This window comes from Elaeis guineensis, chromosome 13 (genome assembly GCF_000442705.2).
Source record: "Elaeis guineensis isolate ETL-2024a chromosome 13, EG11, whole genome shotgun sequence".
Classification (NCBI taxonomy): domain Eukaryota; kingdom Viridiplantae; phylum Streptophyta; class Magnoliopsida; order Arecales; family Arecaceae; genus Elaeis; species Elaeis guineensis.
Window position 1 is genome coordinate 9,834,742 of NC_026005.2, and position 14,134 is coordinate 9,848,875.

General features: G+C 39.4%; 1 protein-coding gene and 1 non-coding gene across 2 annotated transcripts; both read left to right on the forward strand.

Annotated features, from left to right (window-relative positions):
• The first annotated feature begins 2,510 nt into the window (after positions 1–2,510).
• TRNAK-CUU (transfer RNA lysine (anticodon CUU)) lies at positions 2,511–2,583 on the forward strand. The gene has a single exon. It is a non-coding gene; the product is annotated as a tRNA-Lys (tRNA).
• A 10,011-nt stretch (positions 2,584–12,594) lies between these two features.
• LOC105056739 (sphinganine C4-monooxygenase 2-like) lies at positions 12,595–13,738 on the forward strand. Its single transcript, XM_010939048.4, has 2 exons — positions 12,595–12,880; positions 12,988–13,738. The coding sequence occupies exons 1-2, from the start codon at positions 12,656–12,658 to the stop codon at positions 13,528–13,530; spliced, it is 768 nt and encodes a 255-aa protein (XP_010937350.2). The 5' UTR covers positions 12,595–12,655; the 3' UTR covers positions 13,531–13,738.
• Positions 13,739–14,134: the final 396 nt, after the last annotated feature.

Sequence of the window (14,134 nt, forward strand, 5' to 3'; positions counted from 1 at the left end):
TAAATTCTGTCCAAAACCAAATAGTGACTATTATTTTAGATTTGGATCAGCAATTTAGTTTTCATCTGATATATTAAATTTGTATATCTTTCATCCCAGAACATCCTTTCTGACTAATATTTTCCATAAACTATCGTCCATTAATATCTCTTGCTTTATACACCCTCTTTTCTCCGCTTTGTCATTTGAATTGGATGTGGCATGAAAAGACTCCATTGTATGAAGTGTGTTGTAGTTATATGTTTTAAACATGACTGGATTAAAAGAAACTAATCAAAATTTTATGATGTCGATATATTTGCTCTATGCTTATGTTCCCTTTTACTTATCTGCACGAGAACAACATAGAGTTGGGCTAAAATTAAAGTACCTGGGCCATTACAGGGCAGACTGGTTTTAGTCCTTGAATCTAGGAGGATTGGATTGAAATTGACATTCTCCATCTTCAACCATACCATTCTTATATGAGGGATGGCATTTTAAGCTTACGTTTGCTTCATCAGATGATAATAAATTATATTAAAAAAGGTATAAAGTTGGAAAAAGTGGCACAATCCGTTGGTTTGGAGACATATGGTAAATAAATAAATAAATAAGAAGAGATTGATTATGATTTCGATAATTTTCAGTCACCTAACAAGGAAGGACATATACCTGAAAATTTAGGTAAAACAGAAATTTATAACTTCGATCTTTTTTCTCTTTAAACTACTTTGACATCCAGGACACCACACACACCTCCAATGCACTTTAGGTCAAGCAATTGGTGTTGGTGGATCCAACATATCATCTAACAAATTTATAACCGAATCTATTTATATGAAAATAAGCAACGATCCATCTGCCAACATTCTGTGATCCATCACCTCCCTTTTTTTCCCCATCTTGAACTCCATCGCATCCCAGGTCCTTCATTAAATGGATATCCTTCACTAGCCTAACTAGTCTATTGTGCTAAAATGCCCACTTAACTACAGAAGATATAAAGAAACCGTGGATATTTCATTTAGAATAGGGCATGGAGGAAACAGTGTCTCCATGCCTGTGTGACTCTTTTCTATTCAAAGAACATATGATTAATCATCCATTAGCTACATTGCAGCAAATCCATATAGGTTAGAAGATAGGTGTTTACGATCGAGAGACACTGGAAGCAAAAGCCAGTCCATATGATCTTCCATAAGAGTTTGGAACCTCTGGGTCATGCTGAGCTTCCATATAAGTTGCCAATATGGCCGACTGTTAGAATCCTGCAAGTATTACTAACTTGGGAGAAGCAATATGTTTAACTGAGAAAATCAAGCCAATGCTAAAAGGCATTCCCCATATAACATTTAGCCTAATAGGGTAGGATGGCCCTCACATCAAAAAAGTCTTGTTGAGAGTTTGTTCGGGTATTCCAATAAGAACATTCTGTCGAAATCAAGCTTGTCGGCCATCTAGCTCCTGGTCTTCTAAAGCCCCATCCAAGTTGTAGCCCAAGTCTCAGCCCATGAGCTCGTTGGTTTGCAAGAAGGAAAGCATCCATATGAAGGTTTTTTTTTGCTCCCACTGTCCTATAAACAGAGATGTACCCGCTTGGTAAGTAAAAATCTCATATTCATATCAATTCTAGACCCACCTTAGATCGGATCAAATAGAGATGCAGGTTAGATGGGATCGGATCAGATACATATAAATAATATAAAATTATTATAATTTAAAAAAATATATATATTAAAGTTATATTGGATTGGATTTGGATCGAGACATACTATTCTCTGTATTCACTCCAAACTTACTTCGGATATTTTTTCTACAACCCATATTTATTCTGGGTTCCACTTGGGTCGGATAACACCCATTCCATTCGAATCAGATGGAGTCAAATAGCTGATGGATCGGTTAAAATTATCATCCCAACTCACAAAATTCGAATTAGAGGAGTGCTGGATTGATATGGGCTATGTCCAAATCGACTTCTAGTCCATGAACTCAAGAGAGAATTTTGCCCAATCATACTAGATTATCCAAAAAAAGGTTGGGATGGCACCCCATCATTCATCTCCCTCCAGGTATCATTTTCCTTCCTAGATGAACATATATAGTAGCAATTCTAGCCACTTAGTCTAAAATCCAAGTCATGAATCCATTCAACTGCAAACATAATTATGCCGAAGTATAGATTTTTTTTTTTTTTGGTCCCCTAACAGGCAACCTTAGAGTAACATCTTCAACAATTTTAGAAGCATCCTACTTCCAGAGCCAAGTATCATGAAGCAAAGCACACTAACGTGAAAGATGGAGACACCACGAAGATCTGATGTAGACTTAACAAGATTGATATTTTGATCGGTAAAGCATGGCGTCGCTTTACACCGCCGCCTGTCCGCATCCCCGCGACCCCCCAACCCAACACCCAAAGAAAAGAAATAAAAAATAAAAAAAATAAAGGCATGGCGTGAGGATTTATGAAAGGCCAGCTTTATGTTTACTCCAACTAAAAAGAAATGTTCATCGCCCAACAATTAGCCCGTCTAGCTCAGCCGGTAGAGCGCAAGGCTCTTAACCTTGTGGTCGTGGGTTCGAGCCCCACGGTGGGCGTTTTTTTCCCGTAGCTTTATTAAGCTGGTGAAGTAATCGTTGACTAATTTTATGCCACTGGTTCACACGTACGCACCTCACAATATAATATAAAAATCCCAAGAGCACTATGCTGATAATATTTTATATATAGGTAATTCGCCGGTAGCAAACAAAAACACTTAAAGTAGAAAACAGATTAGTTAAGGATCCATGACTGAATTGAAGAGGAAGAACTAACAATTATAAATTAATGCAACAAGAAATATACTTTTATTGTAATTTGACATTTCTCCAATCATATTTGTTTTTTCATCCAGAACAAACTTTTACTTTCAGCCTAGGAATGATTAAGGAACGGATGGCCAGAATGAAAAATTAAGCATGGTTTGATATCATGATGCGATAGGATGATGGATGTTCTTTGGTGACCTAAATCATTGGATCACAATTTGCACAGATTTCAAAGCATCCCAACATCCAAAACAGCCATTGTAAGACCCAATAGTTAATATCATGAAAAATACAACCTGTTGGGATAAACCGACTGACCTTCGCACACCGACCAATCTCCAGCATAGTTCAACCGACATCCGACTCCGGCCTACTAAATAGAGACGATCCTGAAAGCGACTACCGATCGAGTATCGACTAAATACACTGACGCTATCCTCAACCGAACGCCCCTCACCGACTCTAGATGGTAAGCGGCCGATGTTCGGACTCTACAGACAACAGATTATTTCGATTATCGGTATTTCAAAGTTACTAACCGATGGTCGACCCCCGACGCATAATCGACCGACTCATTCAAATATATAATAACCGTCACGGATGGTTACTTCACTGATATCGCGGTGTAATCCGTGGAGATTAATAATCCACTACGAGATTACCGTCCTTTGATTCTACGCCACCAAATGCGGGACCATATCCGACAGTTACGATCATTTACTCAATAAAAATGGGGTAAGACAACAGCTTCGGTAAGCTATTTTTATGTTGTGCTCTGCCACCATCTTCATTCTAATTGCTGTTGCCCAGTCTCTCTCTTTGACTTAAGTATCGGAGGGTCTCCGTCGGCGATAACTCCGGTCAGCGTGAATTTCATTTTACAGGTGCTCGATCCCGGCGACAGATGACGAGGGAGTTGGTCGCAACAGACTAGCGCGTCAGAATGGAAGAAAGACAACTCGCGATGACAAAAATCAGAGCTCAATGATTAACAGCGACCGGATCGGCAAGACACTCTTCCCGCTAGAAAGAGGCTCCTTCCCTCTCTCCGATAGCAGAGCCCAATTCTCTGTACCCCGTGGTCACCACGGACGTCCAGATTGCTACGATAGTGCAGCAAATGAACGTTCTCACGGAGGCAGTCAGAAACCTCCAGCAGTAGTAGACCCAGCCACCACAGCCGCCGGTGAAGCAACCGATGGCGCATTCAGTGCCATTCAGGCACAGTCGCTGCCATCCACAGTGATCTCCATCTCCTCCATCAGAGTAGCCATCTCGGCTCACTCATCGAGATGAGCAGTGGCACTCGCGGCGTTCTCGATGCGCCACCCACCATTCACGGTGCCCCTATCCTTCCCGATTGGATCAGGCCAAGAAAGAAAAATGATCGCGAACACCGTCTGCCACTCCCTCTAATTCATTGGAAGGTTCAACCCCTGGAGTCTCCCACTACCAGCGGCTCGACGACTACGAACGTAAGTTCGAAGAAATCGACCGCCGACTCATCCAACTTCAGATGGACGGTCAGAAATCTTCGAATGACTTCAACTTTCATACCGCCCAATCTCTCTCCTGATTTATCTTGGAGGAACCGATCCCGAGTCGGTTCAAGATGCCGTATGTGGAGCCCTATGATGGTTTCACTGACCCAGTTGACCACCTTGAGAGCTACAAGACTCTCATGACGATCCAGGGGGCAACCGATGTCCTCCTATGCATCGACTTTCCGACCATACTTTGAAAAGCTGCTCGGACCTGGTACTCCGGGCTTCGGTCGGAAAGCATTCACTCTTTCGGACAGTTGGAGCATTTTTTCGTGGCCCACTTCAGCATCAGTCAGAGGCTGTCACGAACCTCAGATAGTCTCTTCTCTATCAAACAAGGAGAGACCGAAACACTTCGAGATTTCGTGGCCCGATTCAATACGGCCATACTTGAAGTCAGGGACCTCAATGAAAATATGACCATATCGGTCATAAAAAGAAGTCTGAGGGGGTCTCGATTTACATATTCACTAGACAAGACTCTCCCTCAGATGTATGCCAAACTTTTAGAGCGTGCATACAAATATATGCATACAGACGAAGGAGCTTCTGACCGATGTCAGACAGAAGGCAAAAGTCAGAAGAAGAAGAAACAGAAGAAAGAAAAAGCTCCCGCTGAATCAAGTCAACCACCTACCGATGAACAAGCTTCACCTCGATGATGAAGTCCGAGGCTGAATTACGATAGGTATGACTCCTACACTCCTCTCTTTGCTCAACGTGCATAGATCCTTATGGAGATCGAATGGGCGAAATATCTACGGCCCCCTCCACCGATGAAAATGAGGAACGCGATCGAAGGAAGTATTGCCAGTTTCATCGTGACCACGACCACGACACCGAACAATGCATCCAGCTCAGGGATGAAATAGAGGCCCTGATACGATGAGGCTACCTTAAAAAATATCGGAGGGATCCACCGACTCAACCTCCAGCCGATTGAGGAAGCTGTAAATAATCAGTCGACTGTGGGAGTCATCAATATGATCTTCGGATGACTGAATTGAGGGATAACCCTCGAAGAAGAGTCGACAAAACGACAACAACTCAATGTAATAACTTTTCGAGAAGAGGATGTTCGAGGAATTCAAACTCCTCACGACAATGCTATTGTTGTTTGACAATTAGCTAATAAAACTATGACGGATGTTTTATTCTACTCGACTTCCTTCCGAATACAACCACTCGGAGAATCAACTGCTTTAGTGTCGACTATATTTCGATTCTCTTGCAAAAACCTACGTCCCGACTGTGATTTTAAAGCGACATTAAGTATGCAAGCAAAACTGTAAAAGCCAGAGGATCGACTATCTCGACACCGAATATACTTCGACTTTCACTGTAAAAGTCAGAAGATCGATCATTGGGACACCGAATATACTTCGACTTTCACTGTAAAGTCAGAGGATCGACTATCTCGACATCGACTACATTCCGGTTCTCTTGCAGAATCGACTTATCGACTTCAACTGGAGGCCAGCACCGACGATGCAGACTTTCTCCACAAAAGCCACGCTGCCCTCATAGTCAGCTCTCCATTAAAGCAGCTGGCTAATTTACCGACTTAGAGTCAACTAAAAAAGACAAAATGCCAAGACGACCAAGGTCGGATTGGAATCATACCGACATGGTCACGGTCAGTCGAGGGGTATTCGACTGGCCACACTTTATCAGATAACACGATGTATAAGCCCGACCAAGATCCGAACGACAGATATTCGACTTGCCATCGTTATTCTAACTAAATACGTTAGACACCGCTCGACTAGCAGATCCTATGAAGTCTGCATAATAGTCGGGTCAATGAGCTACATCCAGAGATCGTTCTACAAACAACACGACGTATAAGCCCGACCAAAGCTTGGACAATGGATATTCGACTCACCATCATTATCCTAACTAAATATGCCGGATGCTACATGACTAGCGGGTTCTACAGAATCTGCGAAAATCAGGTCTGCAATCTACATTCGGAGAATGCTTCACAAAGCAGACACTACAAATTCGACGACACAGAAAAGTATTTCAAAAAAAATACTTTTATTATCAAAAAGAAAGATTAAAAAATTGGACCGAAGTTCGATTGAACATCTTTCTTTACAAAAGAAAAATCAAAAGCATTGACTAATCTTCATCGCCGCCCTTCGTTCCACTGAAGAATCGACAAGCCCACCTTGGATCAGCTTCTCCGACAAACTTCACTTTCTAGCTTGGAGACGGTATGACTCAAGTTAGGCCGCAAAGATGATTGACCGATCACATTGCAAGGCCAACCCCATCAACAGTCTGATCCACTTCTAGAAGGGTGCGGTCGACGACCGCACCCTCCTCGTTGGAGCCCAATCAACGATCGTACCCTCCTCGTCGAAGCCCGGGCGACGACCTCACATTCCTCGAAAGAGGAGCTAGGGGCGGGCTTCAGATTTTCATCCACCGACGAAGATGACCTTGATCACGCAGCTGTGACGAGGATGCGGGATACATGATAACAGATCGTTGACCCCACCATCAGCACTAGAAGTGAAAAGCTGACATCGGCCCGAAGCACAATGCCGCTTCCGAAACCGACCAAGGGACGGACCCAATAATAAAAAACTTTTGGACCTGATAGGGAATCGTTGACTGGAATCTCCGACCAACTGCCCCCTACAAGAACCTCATCCATCAAGAAAACTATTCAAGGACTCGAGACTAAGAAGAAAGCGACAAGGGATAGTTTTCGCACGAGGGCAGCTCTCTGACAGAGTTCTCTCAACAGAAAAGACAATGAGGGATGGATACCTGGTTGATAGTGGCCTCTTTATATAGAGGAATGCCCGACGGCCCAGATGAAAGCGGTCAGATCAAGACCATGTCGGATGACGACATGTAGAAGCATCTGGATCTGTCATCGACCCGACGGTTCGACGCACCTGCACCAAATTGAACCACGTCACCTCCATCCATGTGAACAACTCTGATCCAATGACGTCCCAATATATGGCGAAAATCTATAAGCCAGAGTTAAATTGACGATGCTGGCTCACCTTCTGCAAACGATGCCTAACACTAGATCTTTCTGCTGATACGACAGCTCAAAGATGACAAAGTGGTTGATCGATCGTACTCCAAAGAATGTGACAGCAGAGTCGGGATTTGACATGACACATAACAACTCCTTTCGTCCAAAGCAACTAACCACGTGGCTACGCACGCGGCAACTCACCATTGGACTCAAGAGTGGGGGGCAACTGTTGGGATAAACCGACTGACCTCCACACACCGACCAATCTCCGGCGTAGTCCAACTGACACCCAACTCTGGCCTACTAAACAAAGATAACCTTGAAAGCGACTATCGATCGAGTATCGACTAAATAGGCCGATGCTATCCTCAACCGACCAACCGAATACCCCTCACCGACTCCAGATCGATAAGCGATCGATGTTCAGACTCCACAGACAACAGACTACTTCGACCGTCAGTATTTCAGAGTTACTAACCGACGATCGACCCCCGATGCATAGTCGACCGACTCATTCAAATATATCATAACTGTCACGGATGGTTAATCCATTGATATCGCGGCGTAATCTGTGGAGATTAATAACCCACTACGAGATTATCGTCCTTTGATTCTATGCCACCAAATGCGGGACCATACCCGACGGTTACGACCATCTACTCTATAAAAAGGGGTAAGGCAACGGCTTCAGTAAGTCACTTTTATGCTATGCTCTGCCACCATCTTCATTCTAATTGCTGTTGTCCAGTCTCTCTCTCTGACTTAAGCATCGGAGGATCTCCGTCGGAGACAACTCTGGTCAGCGTGGATTTCATTTTGCAAGTACTCGTTCTCAGTGACAGGCGACGAGAGAGTTGGCCGCAGCAGATTGCAACTATTGAGATAAACCGACTAACCTCCGCACACCGACCAATCTCCGATACAATCCAACCGACATCCGACTCTGCCTACTAAAAGAGACGATTTTGAAAGTGACTACGGACCGAGTATCGATTAAATAGGCCGACGCTATTCTCAACCGACCAACCGAACACCCCTCACCGACTCCAGATCGGTAAGCGGCCGATATTCGGACTCTATAGACAACAGATTACTTCAACCGTTGGTATTTCAGAGTTACTAACCGACGGTCGACCCCTGATACATAGTCAGCCGACTCATTCAAATATATCATAACCGTCACGGATAGTTACTCCACTGATATCACGGCGTAATCCGTGGAGATTAATAACCCACTATGAGATTACCACCATTTAATTCTACGCCACCAAATACGAGACTATACCCGACGGTTACGACCATCTACTCTATAAAAAGGGGATAAGACAACAGCTTCGGTAAGTCACTTTTACATTGTGCTCTACCATCATCTTTATTATAATTGCTGTTGTCCAGTCTCCCTTTTTGACTTAAGTATCGGAGGGTTTCCATCGGAGATAACTTCGGTCAGTGTGAACTTCATTTTGTAGGTGTTCGTTTTCAATGATAGACGACGAGAGAATTGACCGCAACATAACCTATTGCCATGAAGATTCTCATATGGTAGTGAAGGAACATTGGGTCATTTGAACCGTGTTCCGTGCATCACTAGCTTCATGCAGCCAAGTGGCTCTTCTATCCCTAGCAAGTCCTTTAAGTAGCTCATTCAACCCAAATATAGGTAGATAATAAGAAGCGTTAAAACCACACCATTATTTGACGATGTTTTTAAATGTAAAAGAGCCATAGTTTACATATGATCGATCGGCTGCACTTTTGTGGCCAATGAATCTGTCTAGTCAAAGCTTTTGAATACCAGGTTGACGAATAAGGTATTAATGTCGTGCAGGGGTATCCATTAGTGGAACGCGTAAGAGATCTGTCAATTTTCGAGGAAAAATTGAGGAGATGAATGGTTTTCGGAGAAGACCTTGGAGATCCAACAAGAGAATACGACACGTAGTCAGGAAAAAAAAAAAAAAAAAGCAAGAAGGAGGCCGTCGTCACCAATGTAGAACACGAGATATAGTCTCTCGCTCCCTCCGTATTCTATTAAAAAAAAAAATCCATTACCTTACTAGCAATAAATTTTAATCTTTGACCCAGTCACTGACACGGCCACGCTTTTGAGACTTCTTTTTTTCATAAAGAAAACAACAGGAACTTGACGATTAATTTGGGGTATTCTCCTATGCATATTCAAATGTTGTTTTCTATATGAAGGGACTTCATTTGGAAACCGTCAAAATAAAAAGAACATAAGAAAAAATTATAATATTGCAATATTAATTTTTTCTTTGATAGAATATGAGGAAAATATTTATTTTATTCTTTTAAATATTTTTAAGATTTTACTATTTAAAATATTAAACATAATCAATATGTTCTACATATTTTTTATGATATTACAATTTTTATATTTTTTTAAATTCATTTGATTTATCATTATTTTATACTTACTTTGCAGTTAAAGAGTGGTGTATACTTTTTAATTTATTTTAATTTTTACTTGGTCAGACAAATTTGGTGGTTATACCACCTTAGGTGGCTCAATCATTGCTTTGAATTAACCAGTTTGCTTTATCGATCTCATAAGAAATAATTGGTGCACCAGTCAATTATACGTTATTTTTCAATTGAAACTTTTACACAGCATCATGGTCTTTGGGTTTACGAGTTGACGGCTTCGGACAAAAAAAAAAAATATTTATCTAATAATAATAAAATAATATTATATAGATATTAAAGATGATATTTTGTATTGACACATAAGATTATAAGATAATCTCCCACAATATCATGTGTCAAAATTTATTTATTTTTTATTTTTTTATTTTTTAAATAAAAAATAAAAAATATAAATATAAATAATATGATAAAAAAATCTTTTTGTGTAATAATAGTAAAACAATACATATGTTTTAAGAGCGGCATTCCATATTGATATGTAAGATTATAAAATAATTTTCTGCAACGCCACATATCAAATTTTATTTTTTTATTTTTTATATTTTTTAAATAAATAATAATAAATAAAAGCACAAATAGTATGATAAAAAAAATCTATCTATCTATATCTATATAACAATAGCAAAGCAATACATGGATATTAATAGTGGCATTCCATACTGATAGTAAGATTATAAGATAATCTCCTATAACGTCATGTATCAATTTTTTTTTAATATTTTTTTAAATAATAAATAAAAATATAAATAGAATGATAAAAAAAAATTATCTATCTATATCTATCTGTATAATGATAGTAAAGCAATACACGAATAGTAGAAATGGTATTTCATGTTGACATATAAGATTATAGGATAATCTTCTACAATGTCATATGTAAAGTTTTATTTTTTATATTTTTTAAATAAAAAATATAAATATAAATAATATGATAAAAAATATATTTATCTATATAATAATAATAAAATAATATATGGATATAGGAGTGACATTTCACATGTCAATTTTTATTTTTTTAATTTTTATATTTATAAATAAAAATTAAAAATATAAATAGTATGGTAAAAAAAATACTAAATGCAGCGATCTTCATTGGTTTGGAAGATCATTTTTGAAAAAAAAAAAATTTCAAAAATCTTTTTGATCTTATCATAAGATTAATTAGTGAGAGCAATATTTAATATAAAATATTATTATTATTATCAATTAAATCTTCGCAACATGGGGGTTGAGTGGTAGTATATATATAAGAGGATAATTGCTCATGCATCTCTTCCTATAATTTTTATTTTTCTATAGCTCCATAATGTAAGTAAAAAATTACTTATAAATTTCATATTATTTCTTTATTTACTTTAAGATGCACCTCTATCAAAAAAAATATTTATGCATCCCCTTTGGTTATTCGTTATCAAACCTAATAACATAACACGGGACTCAAAAAGATGCATAAATAAGATTTCTTTGATGGAAATGCTGCAAGTTGTTCAAAATACAGTTGTAATATAATATTATTTTTTAATTCATTGAAATCATGTTTTACTTCAAGTATGCCCCCGCATCTCCCCTTTTTTAGAAGATATGTTTTCTTTTCTTTGCATCCCGTTCCTAGGAGAGAGAAATATGCTTATGCTACATTAGCTTTTGGGGGCATTAACTCCTATCTTTCTCTATAATTGACGCTTTAAGTAAATCTTATTTGTTTCTCTAATTAAAAGAATACAATGATGATCATTTCTTTTATTCGATGAAAGATAAAGAAATCCAACCTTTAAAATGAAAATCAAGGGCTGGTAGTGACGTAAAGTGAGATAACTCATGAACGTAAAATACTTAATGTATAGACATGACCCAGAAATCTATAATAAATTTGATTTTTTAATATCATTATTTGTAGTCACCATATATAACCCAAATCCAAAAAGTAATTTTGAAGAACTTCCCTACAGAGGCAAAATAGCAGTGAAAAGTGAAACCATAGCTACGAATAAATTATTAACATGGATGAGGTCTATGGGCTGAGGATGAATTCGTCCAAGGATGTGTTGTTATTATGTTCCTGTTAGACCAAAAAAAAAAAAAAAAGTTTGGGGTTGGGGGGGAGGGGAAGAGGAGGGCCTAGTCCACCTAATTATAATTTCCCATAGCCATAGGTCACGTCACTAAAAGCGAAACTTTCTCCGGCCACATACTATTATTTTTCTTTCATTCGGACCTAGTCCACTGATCTTAGAAGACAAGTTTATTTTGCTGTAATCGCCTCTTCCTACTTCTAAACCTACTGTGGGCACAATCTCTGTTTGTTCCGGCAGAGGTTCTGATCGAGTGGTCTGCTCATCCTCTATTATCAGTTTTCTTTCTCATGTAAATACCCATATAATTATTCTATGTCAATAAAATTTGGGTGGCTTTGCCTCCCATTTCATTAAAAAGAAAGAAAGAAAGAAAGAAAGAAAAAAAAAAAAAAGGGAATGAGACTCTCCGTAAGCAAGAGGAAAGTTAAGCTGGAAGTCGACAAAATTAGACTTTCAACTATTTCTCCATAAAGGTTGGACTTTTCACTGCTAAAAATCATCGTCTATTTAATATATATAGCTTATGAACCTTTGTTTTGCCTTTTATAGTATTGGCATGACTTATTATAATAGCAATATTCGAATAGCTTTTTTTAATTATAACATTTGGTGGCGATCACGTAGGATACGAACCTTGGAGTCGGAACTTTCAAAGGGAGGAGAAGAAACAGTGCTTCCCGTTTTCTTTATAAACCCATGAACTCAACTTCAAAAATATCCATCAAGGGAACTTCTCCCCCTCCTCCACCTCCTCCTCTCAAAGGTCTTGCTTTGATTAGCTACATCCAATGGATTTTGTTCCTGCTTCTGATGAGGTTTTGGGCATTTTTGTGCCAATTGCCGTTTACTGGATCTATTCGGGTATATACATGATCCTTGGCTCCCTCGAGAAGTATCGGTTACACTCGAAGAAAGATGAAGACATCAAGAACTTGGTCTCAAAGCGTGAGGTTGCTAAAGGGGTTCTTCTTCAACAACTATTGCAGGCTGCCATTGCCCTCCTTGTTTTTAGGGTACACATGAATAAACTCTCACAATACAATACATGCGCGCAATTGGTCTTATGACACATATCATATTCATGTGCTAATCTATAAATTAAATTTGACAACCATTGCAGCTCGGTAGAGATGAGAGCACGACCACCTCAAATGTTCAAACTCCAATCACTGTGATTGTGAAACAGTTCTTCATCGGTATGTTTGTTATCGATACATGGCAATACTTCTGGCACAGGTACATGCACCTCAACAAGTACTTGTACCGGCACATCCACTCTTGGCACCACCGGCTCGTCGTCCCCTATGCCTTTGGGAGCCAGTATAACCATCCATTGGAGGGGTTCATCTTGGACACCCTCGGTGGAGCCCTGGCTTTCGTCTTATCGGGCATGACACCTCGAACGTCCATCTTCTTCTTCTCCTTCTCCACCATGAAAGGTATCGACGATCATTGCGGGCTGTGGCTTCCAGGGAATATATTCCACATGTTCTTCTGGAATAACACAGCATACCATGATGTCCACCACCAGCTCTATGGCAACAAGTACAACTTCTCTCAGCCATTCTTCATCACCTGGGATAAAATTCTCGGAACTCACATGCCTTACACCCTGGAGAAGAGAGCCGGTGGAGGCCTGGAAGCAAGACCAACAAAACGCTAGCTGATACCAAATCAACAAGCGAGTCTGTTCTTTTCTTTATATATCTCTAGGTTGTGATCTGCTCTGTCTAATAATATTGTCATTTCTGTCTTCCTTTTGATGTAAGGGAGGAAAAGCCAACCAATTTGTAACTTGACCGTTTCTGTTTCCATACTGTAAACTGGACAAGATTCATGATCATATCCAAAACTAAGAAAAAGACTCTTACCAGTCCTTGTTTTGAGAAAAGATTGGGGACATCCAACCCACTTTTGTTAAGAAAATGAAATGGGGTACGAGAAAAGGCAAAGAGAAAACAAAAGAAAATAAAAGCAAAAGGGGAAGAAAGATTTTTTTTTTTCCTCGAGGAAAGACAAAAGGAATTATTAACAATGAAGAGATTCCGAGTTTGGCAAACAATCGCAACAACGACTGCTCCTTGTCATTTCAAAAGAAAAAAACTTCTGTCGCTTTGAGCTTGGAAGACTCCGTCCAAACAGCTGTTTGAAACTTCAAACCAAAAAAAAAAAAAAGCTGTTTGAAAAAAAAATTGTCACGACAGACGGTGCTTGGATTTGGAGGCTTTGAATTCATCCCAAAATGAGTCTGTTTTCTTGGAAGATTG